Genomic DNA, 14,848 nt, shown 5'->3' with positions numbered 1-14,848 from the left:
GGGCGCGGTGGGCACGCTCGTGACCCCAGCATTGGGGAGGCTGAGACAGGAGGATCCGGGTTAGCGGCCAACCTCAGCTACTTTGTGAGGCCCTATTTTAAAATAAAGAATAAAATATTGGGCTGGAGGTGCCGCTCGGAGGTAGAATGCCCCTGGGTTCCACCCCCAGTACCGAGGGGGGGGGGAGACAGCACAGAGCCTGAGATGCCAGGCAAATGGGATGGGGATGGGGTACTGCCGCCTCTGGCGACAGGTGAGCGAGCGGCTGAGCTGGCTCTCCTGGAGAAGGCTGTTTCCAAGTGGCATTTCTCCGCGCCAGGCACGGCCGTCTGCCGGCGGGCCACGGGGGGTCGCCATCCTTCCCTGGTGCCCCTGCCTGGGCCCGCTGGGGCCCGAGCCGCGGCGCGGGCGGAGCTGTGCCGGGCGGCCGGGGGCGGGGCAGGTGGGGGCGAGGGCGCCCGCTCCGTCTCCCGCGCGGCCTCGGGGCCCGGCGGCGCCGCTAGGTGGCACGCCCGCGGCGGGCGCAGGCCCCCGACCCTCGCGGCGGGCGCGGCAGCGGGTCACGCGGACCGGCTCGGAGCCCGCGCGCGCCCGCCGCTCCCGCGCCCGCGCGCCCGCGCCGGGGGCGGCGCCAGCTGAGCCGCGGGCGGCGGGGCGGGGCGGGGCGGGGGGCGCGGCGGCGGCGCGGCTGCCCACCGTGCGCGGCCGGAGCGGGCCGAGCGAGGCGCAGCAGCCGCGCGGCGCGGACAGCGGCGGGCCCGCGCCATGGGCCGGGGCCGGGGGCCGCCGCCGCTCCTGCTGCTGGGGGCCGCGCTGGCCCTGGCCGCGGCCGTGCCGGGTAGGTGCCTGCGCCGGCGGCTCCGCGCGGGCGGCCCCGCGAGCGGCGGCGGCGGCGGCGGCGGCCCCGGGCCTGGGGAGGCCGGCGGGCGGCCGCGAGCCGGGCGCGCGAACCCGGGGGGCTGCGGGTGGGCGTGGCCTGCGGGGCGGGGTCCGGGGCTGTGGGCGGGGCTGCGGGACACTCGGGCGGGGCGGGGTGTGGCTTGGGGGCGGGGCTGGGCGTCGGCTTGGGGGTCTGGGGGAGGATGGACCTAAATGAGACCTCCGGGAGGGCCTGGGCGATTTGGGGGCGGGGCCTCGCCCTGGGTTTATCGGAGACCTGTGGGCGGGGACTGGGCGTCGGTGTAGACTGGTGGAGACCTTGGGGCGGGACGGTGTGGGGTAGGGCCTGAGGGGTCCCGGGCAAGGACGCGGTCTGGATGCGGCCAGGGTTGAAGCGATCTGGGGGCGGGGCCTGTATGGGGCGGGGCCTATGGGAGACAGGGCGGGGCCTGGCTGTGGGGGGTGTTGGGTGGGGCAAGGCGTGAGGAGACCTGAGGGTGGGGACCGAGTGAAGCCTTTGGCTGGGGGTCTGGGTGGGACCAGGCCTGAAGTGACCTGGGGCTGGGCCTGGACCTGAGTGGGAACTGGGTTCAGCTTGGGGGCGTGGCCCGGGGTAAAATGGGGTCTGGGCTGGGGTTGGGGCTGGGGGCTGGGAGGGTTGTGAGGGGAAAGAGCAGGATTGTTTTCCCCCCGGCGAAGTGGGGCTGAAGTGGGCGTGGGGTGCGGGACACGAGAGTCTTCGTGGACCCTGCTCTTGACAACCCCGAGCAGGCAGCTGGGCTCAGGCCCTGCTTGCCGCTCTGACGCCCGTGCCTCGCCTTCCACCCACAGCACGTGAGGTAGGCAGCGCGGTGGAGGCCGAGGAGCTGACCAGGAGCGACCCGGCCTGGGAGCTGCGAGTCAACGACACACGGGAGGAGGCGGGCCTGCCGGTGTCTGGCAAAGGCGAGACCTCATGGCCAGCCCCCAGTGGCGATCTGGGCCCCAGGGCTGGAACAGAGGAGGTGCTGGAGGCCTCAGCTGCAGTGACAAGCACGGCCTGGCTAGAGGCCGACAGCCTGGGCCTGAGCGGAGTGACCTCAGACGCCGGCAGTGGCGATGCCCAGGGCCTGACAGCTACGCTGCAGGCCCCCAATGGGGACCTGGGGCAGTCCACTGTATTCCCAGCCACCTCTGAGGTTACTGAAGCCAACAGGCCACCCTCATCCTCTGCTGTTGATAAGCTGAGCCTAGGCCCTGAGTCCCACAAGGAGCACCCCTTGGAGGTTTGGCCACATCTGGGAGGTGACACCCCTGACCCTCCAGGGCCAGAGTCTGCTGACCCACTGCAAAGCACGACAGCGCCCCAGCCAGCCTCAGAAGCAGATGTAATTGACATCGACTACTTTGAACGACTGGACAGTGAGGGTCGCGGTGCAGACCTGGGAAGCTTCCCAGGGTCACCAGGTACCTCAGAGATCCACCCTGATACTGAGGGAGAAACCCCTTCCTGGAGCCTGCTTGATCTGTACGACGACTTCACCCCCTTCGATGAGTCCGATTTCTACCCCACCACATCCTTTTATGATGACCTGGAAGAGGAGGAAGAGGAGGAGGACAAGGATGCTGTGGGCGGTGGAGACCTGGAAGATGAACATGACCTTCTGTTGCCCACTGAGAAGCCTGAGGCTGGCCAGCCCACCCGCCGGTGGCACGCTGTCCCTCCACAGCATACTCTGGGGGTGGTCCCCGGTGGCAGCATTGCCCTCAGGCCCCGCCCAGGAGAGCCAGGCAGAGACCTGGTCACCAGCGAAAATGGCACTGAGTGCCGCAGCGGCTTCGTGCGGCACAATGGCTCCTGCCGGTCAGTGTGTGACCTCTTCCCAAGCTACTGTCACAATGGCGGCCAGTGCTACCTGGTGGAGAACATAGGGGCCTTCTGCAGGTAAGGCTGTGGTGGCCGGTGCACAGGCTAGTCAGGAGCAAGCTGCACAACTCTAAGAGTAACCCAGTCGCAGCATTCCCTGGTCAAGAACTGACTCAGATTTCTCCCAGTTACTTTTTTTTCTTCTTTTTTTTGCCTGTGGATTATGTATTTACCTTTTTTTTTTTCTTTTGTGGCACCAGGGATTAACCCAAAGATATCTTACCTGTGAACTACACCCCTAGCCCTTTTTTTTGGGGGGGCAGGTCTGGAGATGGAACTCAGGGGCATTCAACCACAAGCTACACCCCCTGCTCTATTTTTTATTCTTTATTTTGAAACAGGGTCTCACTAAGTTGCAGAGGGCCTAAGTAGCTAAGGCTGTCTGCAAAGCACGATCCTCCAGTCTCAGCTTCCCAAATGCTGGGATTACAAGCGTGTACCACCACACCCAGCTCCCCAGCCCTTTTTAATTTTTTTTTTTTTCTTTTTCTTTTGTGGTACTGCGGATGGAACCCAGGGGCATTCTATCTCTGAGCTATAACTCAAACCTGATTTTTTATCCATTATTTTGAAACAGGGTCTCACTAAATTGCAAGGGCCTCACTAAGTAGCTGAGGCAGGCCATGAACCTGCAATCTTCCTGTCTCAGCCTCCCAAGTACTGGGATTACAAGTGTGCACCACCAGGTGAAGCTATTCAGAAATAAGATTGTAGAAGGCCTCTAAACCTGAGTCCTCACCCAAACCACGTTGTTCTGACGGCAAGTGAAGGGACTTCTCCAAGGATTTTGGAAGGAGGTCTCTGGTTTTTGTTAGAGAATGCTAGCCACACTAAGAAAAAGGGCAGGCTCACAAGTTCCAAAGCCACTAAGAAAGATAGCTGCTGAGACCTCCAGGCCCGTGTACACTCCAGGAGAGCCCAGGCAGGGGCTTGTAGAGTCAAGTAAGGCCCCGAGGGGCTGACCCAGAGAGAAGTCACAGGCAGTGGGAACTCAGGCTGAATCTTCCCCACAGCCTTACAGAGAGGGTGTTTCTTGACTTTTGGTAGTAGCTTTTTTTCACCATTTTGATTGGTACTTATCTCCCTTGGGATTCCAAGATCATGATGCCTTCAAGAGTTCAGAATGTCCCTGAGGGAGTTGTCCCACCTCATTAGTACTTGCCCTGTGGCTTCACCCTTGGGAAATGCCTCCATAAAAGTCTTTACCTGCTGAAGTGCTGACTGCCTTATTCTGGAACTATCACAAGCCAGGGGTGGTCCAGTGGTTCTTTAGAGGCCCTAGAAGTGGAGTCCAGATGACTCTGAAGCCTGTTTCCATCGTCCTAGGAGGAAAGTTTTTGTGATCTAGCTGGAAGTCTCTTGTAGGTGTCATCTGGATTACTTCTTCTCAAGTCTCTCTAGGTGTGGTGTTGTGGTAGAGTAACACAAGAAGCTGTGAACCTTGTGCTCTAGACTTCAGAGCTTGAGTCCTTCAGTTCCTTGAAATTCTCTTCTCTTGATGATGAGTAGGTTTGCTCATGTAGGACGTGACCACACAGCTCTGGCTGGAGTTGGCCACTGTTGCCAAGAGAGAATGCTGTGTTTAAGACATTGTGGTGGTAAGGCCTTCCCAGCTAGTTAAGAGCTACCAGAAACATGAGGAAGCCTTATGGCTTTGCTCTTTGGGCTGTAGTTTGAGGAACTATAGTAATAAGTTCAGCCCAGGAACTGTGGAATCCCTGTGCAAAATCATCTTCCATCCTGCTGAAGGCCTGGACTTCTCACCTTCAATGTAAGGTCCCCTTTGAAATATGAGAGCTGGAGCTCTGGCTGCCTCTGGAGAGCAGTGAACACTCCCAGAAACACCTGGGGCTCCCTGGAGTCCCAGGGAGAGGAATGAGGTAGCCCTCCACCTAAGCTGCACAGCTCTGCTGTCCCTGGTCCACCAGCCTGTCCCTGCCTCAGAAGGGCTTCTCTGCATGGCCACTTCAGCTGCCATCTCAGGGTCGCACCCCACTCCCACCTGCTCTGGCTGCGCAGGCCCAGCCTGGCCCACAGCTGCAACCTGCTTGGCATTCCGCTCACAGGAGACCGTTCAGCCTGCAGTGGCAGACTGCAGCATGCCTTTGTCCCTGCCACCCCGACGCAATGCAGGGACACAACCAGGCACTGGCAGGCCTTCTCCAGAACGCTTGGTTAGGGGCCCCTTTAGAGGGGTCTAAATTCCCTGGCAACGTCAGACAGACAGCCCCCCTCCACCCCCAATAGCAGAGGCTCAGTTAGAAAACAAAGACAAATTCCTTGTTAGCCGTCTCGCTGTCCTCTGCCGGATGCATAGTAGCCAGTTCTCTGGTGCGTGATTTCCCCACCTGTGGGCCCTTCTCATCTGCCAGTCACCCTGAGGTTCAGGTCCTCCTCCTTTGCCTGCCTCTGTATCCTTCCGCGTCTTTCCTCTTTGAAGCAGTCTGGTTCCCATGGAAACAGCAGTGTCATTGGAAGAGTTGGAGCCTGGGAATGTCCCCAAGGGCAGGAGAAAGTCACTCAACAAAGGGACTAAAACCCACCCAGAGGGTTGATTCCCACTATGTCTGCATGGTAGTCCTCACAGGAAAAGGAAGCTTTAGGACAGAACTCAGGGGCTGGGGGGGTGGAGAGAGTGTCTATCTATGTGTTAGTCCTTGTCTGTCTATCTATGTGTTAGTCCTTGTCCGTCAGCCCTTGTTTCAGGGTGTGGTTAGCCAGGTGAGCTAGGTGGGATACAGAGCAGCAGGATGGGCTCCCATGTGCAGATGCAGTTCCCATTCATCTTGTCCCCGTCTGCTCTTCACCCAGAGCCAGGGCAGCCAGGGGCCCCGAGACTCCTGTGTTAGTCCTTCGTGAGGCTGCGAGGCAGGAGACCAGTATCCTCTCCCTCCTCAGAGTGGCCTTGCCCGTCCAGCTGAGCAGCTCTGTGGCCCCTGCAGGTTGGGGTGCTGCAGTTCCCCTGGTGCTGACTGGGGCTGCCTGCCTCTCACTGTCGCTGCTGCAGGTGCAACACGCAGGACTACATCTGGCACAAGGGCTCGCGCTGTGAGTCCATCGTCACCGACTTCCAGGTGATGTGCGTGGCTGTGGGCTCGGCTGCCCTGGTGCTGCTCCTGCTCTTCATGATGACCGTCTTCTTCGCCAAGAAGCTGTATCTGCTCAAGACAGAGAATACCAAGCTTCGGCGAACCAAGTGAGTCCCTGCTGTCCCCGCTGGGTGGGCGATGCTGAACCTCTAGCCCAAGGGTGTTGTTACCAAGTTCTAGAAACTACTCTCCATCCCTTGCCGTTTTGCTTCCCAGCCAGGCATGGGGGTGCCCATCTGTGATCCCAGCAAATCAGGAGACCAAGACGGAAGGATCCAGAGGTCCAGGCCAGCCTGGGCAACTTAAGAAAATTCTCTTTCTCTCTCCTGACAGAATCTAGTGTAGGGGTAGGGCTAACACCCTCTGCTGTCTACACGGGGACCTCAGTGTCCTCTCATCTCTTCTTTTGACAGAGCAGTGGCTGTGTGTGGCGTGAGAGTGCGCTTGTGTCTACCCATTACTGTCATCCACCTTGACACTGAAGTGTGATTTTATGCCCAGTGAGGGAATCGTTCTTATCACTAAGCAAAACAAAAGCCTTTCTAACGTGTCACCAAAGGAGGAGACTGAAGCTCAGCTTCCTTGGGACCCAAGAGACAGTTTATGTAGATTTGGCCCGTTCCCCTTTCATCCCATTTCCGCCATTAATCCCTCTGACCTCCAGATAATGTGACCAAAGGACTTTCCCTGAGTCGTGGAAGCAGGACAAAACACCATCTGTTGCTCCTGTCTCGGGTAGACTCCTGCAGTGTGCAGATGCCACAGCCCGCAGCCTTTCAGCTAGCTGGAGGGCCTCATTGTGCCTGTGCACTGAGGCAGGAGCAGATCTGTGCACGCAGTCACTCCAGAGACAGGAGCCAGGACCCTTGCCTGCACCCAAGATAGGGGAATGGGGCATCTAAACCAAGGCAGCTGCTGATGAGGATGTGGGGGCAGGAAGGTGCAGCCGCCAGAAGGGGAGGAGCAGAGAGGCAAGAGCCACACAGGGGCGGGTCCTCCTGGGCTTCCTCCCCCCTGGGCTTGTGTTCTGCAGAGGGCCCCTCCTGTTCCCTGCATACCTTCCTTTGCACAGACTCAGTGCTCTGCAGATGCTGCTGGGATACACTGATTCTGAGATGTGTGCTTTGTCTCACATATTAACCTCTCTGAAGCTGGATTGTGTCTTGCAGTCGCTGGTGTCTTAGAGTCAAAGTTAGCCAGATGGTAGCTTGATGTAGCTGCAGCTGCCTGGCATGTACAAACATGGACACGCTGTTCATATCACTGTCAGCTGTCTGTCCAAAGTCCAGATGAGCTACACACGTGGTCATGAAGGTTCATATCATTGTCAGGTCTCTGTCTAAAAGTCCAGATGATCTACTTGGCAGGATATAAGAAAAACCTGGGCTGGGCATGGTGGTGCACGCTTGTAATCACAGTAATTGGGAGGCCAAGACAGTAGGATCATGGGTTCATGGACAGCCTCAGCTTCTTAGTGAGGCCCTCTGCAACGTAGTGAGACCTTGTTTCAAAATAAAGAGTTAAAAATAGGGCCTGGGGCAGGGCGTGGTGGCGCACATGCTCGTGCTTGGGAGGCGGAGACAGGAGGATCTTGCAGGTTTGAAGCCAGCCATGCTGGCTTAAGAGACGCTGTTTCCAAATAAAAATATAAAATAGGTCTGGGAGTGTAGCTTGGAGGTAGAAGGGTTTCCAGGAACCCCAGTACCACCAATAAATAAATAAATATTAAAAAATAGGGCTGGGATGTAGCTCAGAGGTAGAATTTCCCTGGGTTCCATCCCCAGTACCACAAAAGAGAGAGAGAGAGAGAGAGAGAGAGAGAGAGAGAGAGAGAGAGAGAGAGAGAGAGAAAGAAAAATCAGAGGAGATGATAGATAAAGTACTGGTGAAGGTTCAAGTGGCAGAAGCCTTTTCTCCTTTCTTTTCTTTTCTTTTCTCTTCTTTTTCTCTCTCTCTCTGTGTATATGTGATTCTGAGTATTGAACCTAGGGGCACTCTACCTCTGAACTACACCTTCAGCCCTTTTCTTAATTTTTTTGTTTTGAAACAGGATCTCATTAGGTTGCTTGTTGCTGAGGCTGGCCTGAAACCTGTGATCCTCCTCCTGTCATAGCCTCCCGAGTGCTGGTGTGTGCCACCACCCGGCTCAGAAGCTTTTCCTCAGTGTCACGTCACATCACGGTGTCCAGGCCTTGGCGTGCAGTGATGCAGGGGCTTTTCTGCTGCTGTTGCTGCACTTTGCCAAGATGGTTTCACCTGCACTCTCCTTTCTTTTCTCTTTCTTGCCAGCAAATTCCGGACCCCATCTGAGCTCCACAATGACAACTTCTCCCTCTCTACCATTGCCGAGGGCTCCCACCCAAACGTAAGGAAATTTTGCGACACCCCCCGTATCTCCTCCCCCCCTGCCCGCGCCTTGGCTCACTATGATAACGTTATCTGTCAGGTAACTCTTCTTCTTCTCTTGCCTTATGCATGCCTCAGCCCTCAGCCCCCAGTGCCAGGTCTACAGGCTCCAGGTCAGCCTAGGGCCCCCAGGGGGATATTGAGGTGGGATTAAGTGCCTGACCAGGTGCCCTCCATGGTGGGGCCGTAGGTAGTGCAGTTCTTTTCCTAGAGTGATTTGTGTCTTTTAAAAAGCTCATCTGTGCTTTCGAAGTCTGATTATGCTCTTTGACTTTCCACAACAAGGAGAAAGGCTCTGCTTTCATTGCTAGTCTCGTAGGTTCTGGCGGTCACTGAAGCAATGGTGGCTGTCCTTTGAGATAGGGGGAAAACTTCTTGGTCCTTGAAACAGTTTGAGGCCCCACAACCAGCATGGGCCAGAATGAGCACAAAACACCAGTGGATCCACGAGGGCACTGAGTCTTTTCCTGGAGGATGGGCTCCAAATGGTAATGGAGACCCAATAAAAGGTCCCAGGGAACAGTCTTCTAAAGACACTGGCCTTGTCAGGTGTGGTGGTGCACATTTGTAATCCCAGTACTTGGAAGACTGTGACAAGAGGATTCCCAGTTCGCAGCCAGCCTTGACTACTTAATGAGGCCCTGTTTCAAAATAAAGAATAAGCCGGGTGTGGTGGCGCACGCTTGTAATCCCAGCATTTGGGAGGCTGAAACCGGAGGATCGCAGTTCGGTTTGCAGACAGCCTCAGCTACTTAGTGAGGCCCTCCACAACTCAATGAGACCCGGTTTCAAAATAAAGAATAAAAAACAGGGCAGGGGGTGTAGCTTGGAGATCAAATGCCCCTGGGTTCCATCCCCAGACCCACACACACACAAAAAGAATAAAAATTAGTACTAGGGATATAGCTCAGAGGTAGAATGCCCCTGGGTTCAATCCACTGTAAAACACAGACATGCACGTGCGCGTACACACACACACACACACACACACACACACACACACACACACAGGAAAACAAGCTCTCCTGGGCAGCTCTTGGCCTTTGAGCATTATTTCCAATGGTGCCCTCCCCAGCCCTGCCCCATGGCACAGCCAATCCTCTCATGCACTGTGAGCCGGAAGTCGTGGTCCTGCCTGGCAGACACGTGCTGCTGGATATCTGCAGCAGCTCTGGCTCTCCCCTCCTGGCCTGCAGGGGATCTTACACTTAGCCAAGGTCGTGGGGGCATGTCCAGGGTATGTGGCTTGGGCTAGGTGGGGTTCCGTAGTAGAGCTTTCCTCCCACACACATCCCTGGTTCCATTTCCAGCACCACAGAGGGGGAGAACCACTGCTGCTGGATGGTGAGGTGCGAGGAGGAGCACTCCCTCCCAGGGCCAGGAGAGCTGAGGGCTTGGGTCAGGCCTGCTGCAGCTCAGCCTCTGCCTTGCCTCTCTGTCACCCTGTCCTTCACCACTAGTTGGTATTGATGATCCTTGAGTTTTATTCCTTAACCATTTATTTTAGTGAAGGAGTTACATCTTTTATTTATTTATTTATTTATTTATTTATTTTTGTGCTACTGGAGATGGAACCCAGGGGCACTCTACCTCCAAGCCCTATTTTTTAATCTTCTTTTTTTTTTTTTGCGGGTCTGGGGATGGAAACCAGAGGCATGCAAACTCTGAGCTACACCTCCTGCCCTATTTTTTATTCTTTATTTTGAAACCGGGTCTCACTAAGTTGTGGACGGCCTCACTAAGTAGCTGAGGCTATCCCCGAACCGCAATCCTCCAGTCTCAGTCTCCCGAATGCTGGGATTACAAGTGTGCACCACCACGCCCGGCTTATATTCTTTATTTTAAAACAGGGTCTCACTGAATTGCAAAGGGCCTCACTAAGTAGCTGAGGCTGGCTGCAAACCGTGATCCCCCATCTCAGCCTCCTGAATGCTGGGATTACAAGTGTGCACCATCACACCTGGCTTATTGTATTATTATTATTATTGTGGGGGGGGTGGGGGGAGGTCTGGGGATGGAACCCAGGGGCATTTGACCTCCGAGCTACACCCTCAGCCTTATTTTTTATTCTTTATTTTGAAACTGGGTCTCACTAAGTTGCAGAGGGCTTCACTAAGTAGCTGAGGCTGTCTGCAAACCGCAATCCTCTGGTCTCAGCTTCCTGAATGCTAGGATTACAAGTGTGTACCACCATGCCCATCTTGTATTATTCTTAATTTTTTTCAAACTACTTCTTTATTTTATTATTTATTTATTTTGTGGTACTGGGGCTCCTGGAAACCCTTCTACCTCCAGGCTAGACTCCCAGACCTATTTTTACATTTTTATTTGGAAACAGGGTCTCCTACGCCAGCGCGCGTGGCTGGCTTCGAACCTGCGCGATCCTCCTGTCTCTTCCTCCCAAGCGCGGGGATGACAAGCGTGCGCCACCACGCCCGGCCTTATTTTTAATTTTGAGACAGGGTCTTACTAAGTTGCGGAGGGCCTTGCTAAGTTTTTGAGACTGGCTGTGTACCTGCGATCCTCCTGGCTTAGCCTCCCAGATACTGGGATCACAGGCATGTGCCACCATGTAAAGCTGTTTTCCCTATTTAGATCTCTTTTCCTCTCCACATTCTGCTCTTGCTTATATCTGGGGCGCCACTGGCTTTCCCTGCCTTCTGGTAGGGTTTACATCTGGACATGTGAGATCCAGGCCTCAGTCCACATTTCCCTGGACAAGGGCTGACAAAGGGCTGGGGCAGGACACAGGAGCAGGCCTGTGGTTCCCAGGATGTATGCCAAATCTCATCCTGCTCCCTTGTGACCAGGTGCACCTGCCCACCCGCAGCAGATGGGCCTGCTGCTGTGAGATAGAGCAGCCTGGGGCCAGGCACAGTGATGCCTGCCTGTCATCCCAGCAACTCAGAAGGTTGAGGCAGGAGGATCACAAGTTTGAGGCCAGCCAGGGCCTTAGCAAAACTCTGTCTCAAAATAAAATGAAATAAGCCGGGCGTGGTGGCACACGCTTATAATCCCAGCATTCGGGAGGCTGAGACCTGGAGAATCGAGGTTCGCAGACAGCTTCAGCTACTTAGTGAGGCCCTCTGCAACTCAGTGAGACCCGGTTTCAAAATAAAGAATAAAAAATAGGGCAGGGGGTGTAGCTCGGAGGTTGAATGCCCCTGGGTTCCATCCCCAGACCCACAAAAAAATAAAATAAAATAAAATGAAAAAGTCTAAGCTGGGTGTGGTGACACATGCCTATAATCCAGCACTTGGGTAGCAGAGATGGGAGGAACGTAGGTGTGAGGACACCCTTAGCAATGTAATGAGACTCTCAGCCATCTAGCAAAAGCTTGTTTCAAAAACAAAAAATTAGGCGGGGTGTGGTGGCACATGCTTGTAATCCCAGTATTCAGAAGGCAGAGACAGGAAGATTACTGTTCATGGACAGCCTTAGCTATTTAGCAAGGCCCTCCACAACTCAGGGAAACTCGGTTTCAAAAAATAAAAAGATTAAAAAATAGGGCTGGGGGTATAGCTCAGCGGTAGAATGCCCCTGGGTTCCATCCCCAGTACAGCAAATTAAATAAATAAATAAATAAATAAATAAATAAATACATAAATACATAAATACATAAATACATAAAAATAAATTAAAAAAGACTGGGAGTACTGGGCATGGTGGTGCATGCTTGTAATCCCAGTACTTGGGAGGCTGAGACAGGTGGATTGCAGGTTCTTGGCCAGCCTCAGCTACTTAGTGAGACCCTGTTGAAAAATAAAGAATAAAGCCGGGCGCAGTGGTGCATGCTTGTAATCCCAGCTCTTGGGAGGCTGAGACAGGAGGATCGTGCAGGTTCAAAACCAGCCTCAGCTACTTAGTGAGGCTCTCAGCAGTTTAGTGAAACCCTGTTTCCAAATAAAATATAAAATATGCCCAGGCATGGTGGTGCATGCTTGTAATCCCAGCATTTGGGAGGCTAAGACCAGAGGATCACGATTCGCGAACAGCCTCAGCTACTTAGTGAGACCCTCTGTAACTCAGTGAGACCCTGTTTCAAAATAAAGAATAAAAAATAGGGCAGGAGGTATAGCTCAGAGGTTGAATGCCCCTGGGTTCCATCCCCAGACCTGCAAAATAAATAAAATAAAATAGGTCTGGGAGTGTAGCCCAGAGGTAGAAAGCCCCTGGGTTCCACCCCCAGTACCACACACACACACACACACACACACACACACACACACAAAAGAATAAAAAATACAGCTGACGGTGTAGCTCAGTGGTAGAATGCCCCTGAGTTCAATCCCCAGAACCAAAGAAAGAAAAGGGCTGAGGATGTAGCTCACAAGTAGAGCACTTTGCCAGGTGTGCACAGTGCCCCGTGTTCAACCCCTGGTAACCAAACAAAACACCCAGGATCGATTCTGGAGGCAAAATGGGGCCATGGGAGGTGGGTTTGGTGAGACACTCTCCTCTCTTGAGGGAGGCGTGGTGTGCTTGTCCAAGAGCTGTGTTTGGACACCTTTGCATATATAAGCAGACCCTTACTTTTAGGAGCTGCTTCTTCCAGCTGCTGGCGCCCTCTGGAGGCCAGGCTCAACGTGGCCCCTTTGTGGCCACACTGCTCTGGGAAGGTTGCTCCAACCACTTTTCATAGAGAATGTTCCTGTGCCCCAGAGAGCCCGAGACGGGGTGAAGGTGGGGTGTCTTGGAAAGTGTGAAGGCAGGTTGCCTGCTTGAGGAGGGAGGTGAGGACAGACGCGGTCCTGTTCAAAGCTCCTCCTACCCAGTCTGTAAGGGCTCCACTCCAAGTTTCCACACTCACTTCTCCCTCAGACAGTACTCGAGCACATGTGAGAAAATGTGTAGTTCCTAGCCAGGAGTGGTGGTGCACACTTGTAATCCCAGCATTCAGGAGGCTGAGACTGGAGCCTCAGCTACTTATTGAGGCCCTTTGCAACTTAGTAAGACTCTATCAAAATACTGAATAAAAAATAGGGCTAGAAGTGTAGCTCAGAGGTAGAATGCCCATCCCCAGTACCGGGGAAAAAAAGAAAAGAAAAGAAAGAAACAGGATCTCCGTAGGTTGAAGAGAGTAGTCTCACTTCTTGCTGAGGCTGTCTTCAAACCTGCAATCCTCTTGTCCTAGCTTCCCAAGTACTTGAATTAAAGTTGTGTACCACTATGCCCTACTTTTTTTCTTTCTTTCTTTACTTTTCTTTCCTTTTGTGGTACTGAGGGATTAAACACAGTGGCATTGTACCTCCGAGCTACACCTCCAGTCCTATTTTTTTTATTCTTTAATTTGAAACAGAGTCTCACTAAGTTGCAGAGGGCCTCACTAAGTTGCTGAGGTTGTCTTCGAACTGCCATCCTCCAGTCTCAGCCTCCCAAATGCTGGGATGACAAAAGTGCACCACCACACCCAGGTTATTCTTTTATTTTTTAAATAGAGTCTCACTAAATTGCAGCAAGCTTCACTAAGTAGCTGAGGCTGGCTGCAAACCTTCCATCCTCCTAAGTATTGGGATTGTAAGCATGCACCAGCACCCCAGCTCACCCCTGACTTTTAATCCTTATTTTGACTTTTAATTTAATTTGCTAAATTGCTGCGGTTGGCCTTAAGCCTGCAACCCTCCTGTCTCAGTGTGCACCACCACCGCCACACCTGGCTGTCAGGCTCCTTTGCTTTAGTCAAGTCCTGGAGCTTTTCTACTTGTTCATGTCCTTAGCTCAGAAGCCCTGCTAGCATCTGACAGCTCTGCCCTCTATGTCCCCCTCCCCACTTTCTCCTCCTTCAGGATGATTCTAGTGCTCCCCACAAAATCCAGGAAGTGCTCAAGTCCTGCCTGAAGGAGGAGGAGCCATTCAGCATCCAGAACTCCATGTCCCCCAAGCTGGAGGGGGGCAAAGGTGACCAGGCCGACTTGGAGGTGAACTGTCTTCAGAATAACCTAACCTAAGGCTAGGGGGAGGATGGCGGGTGGGGAGACTCCCCTCTGTGCAGTCTACTCCTGTAACCATTTGTTAAACCCTCACCTTTTCTGAGCTCATGGCATGCTTTGATGTGTTTTGTACAGGAGGGAGAAACACTTAAACTAAGCAAAGAAACTGAAAAGAATTGCATACGTCGGGTTGTTTTGTCTGTGCTGTCTGTACATTGCTTCTGCCGCTGTGATTTCTAAACCTACACTGTTATTCAACTGACTTTTTTTTTTGTACTTTGACCCACCTTTTTTTGAAATACCAGTAAAAAACAAAAGTTCTTGAAATAAAACTTTTTAAAAAGTTGCCTGTTTTCTTAATGTCCTCTTGTCCTCTCCCCACCCATCCCATTCTTGTCAGTATGAGTTGAATTCTAACCTCATTGAAAGTACATGTTTAAAGCCAGGTGTGCTGGGCATGGTGGTGCACACTTGTAATCCCAGCATTTGGGAGGCTGAGACAGGAGGATCGTGGTTCACAGCCAGCCTCAGCTACTTAGCTAGGCCCTTTGCAACTCAGTGAGACCCTGTTTCAAAATAAAGGATAAAAAATAGGACTGGGGGTGTAGCTCAGAGGTAGAATGCCCCTGGGTTCCAT

General features: G+C 53.7%; 1 protein-coding gene across 1 annotated transcript; it reads left to right on the top strand.

Annotated features, from left to right (window-relative positions):
- Window positions 1-765: 765 nt before the first annotated feature.
- CSPG5 (chondroitin sulfate proteoglycan 5) lies at window positions 766-14,229 on the top strand (the record flags this gene model as incomplete). Its single annotated transcript, XM_080715342.1, has 5 exons — window positions 766-838; window positions 1,711-2,803; window positions 5,793-5,981; window positions 8,164-8,320; window positions 14,068-14,229. 5 exons carry the CDS (start codon window positions 766-768, stop codon window positions 14,227-14,229), a joined length of 1,674 nt encoding a protein of 557 aa, XP_080571468.1.
- Window positions 14,230-14,848: the final 619 nt, after the last annotated feature.

The sequence above is a fragment of the Muscardinus avellanarius genome (assembly GCF_963383645.1).
Source record: "Muscardinus avellanarius genome assembly, chromosome: 18".
NCBI classification, from domain to species: Eukaryota; Metazoa; Chordata; class Mammalia; order Rodentia; family Gliridae; genus Muscardinus; species Muscardinus avellanarius.
Note: the sequence above shows the minus strand (reverse complement) of the source record. Positions and strands in the feature narration are given on the sequence as shown.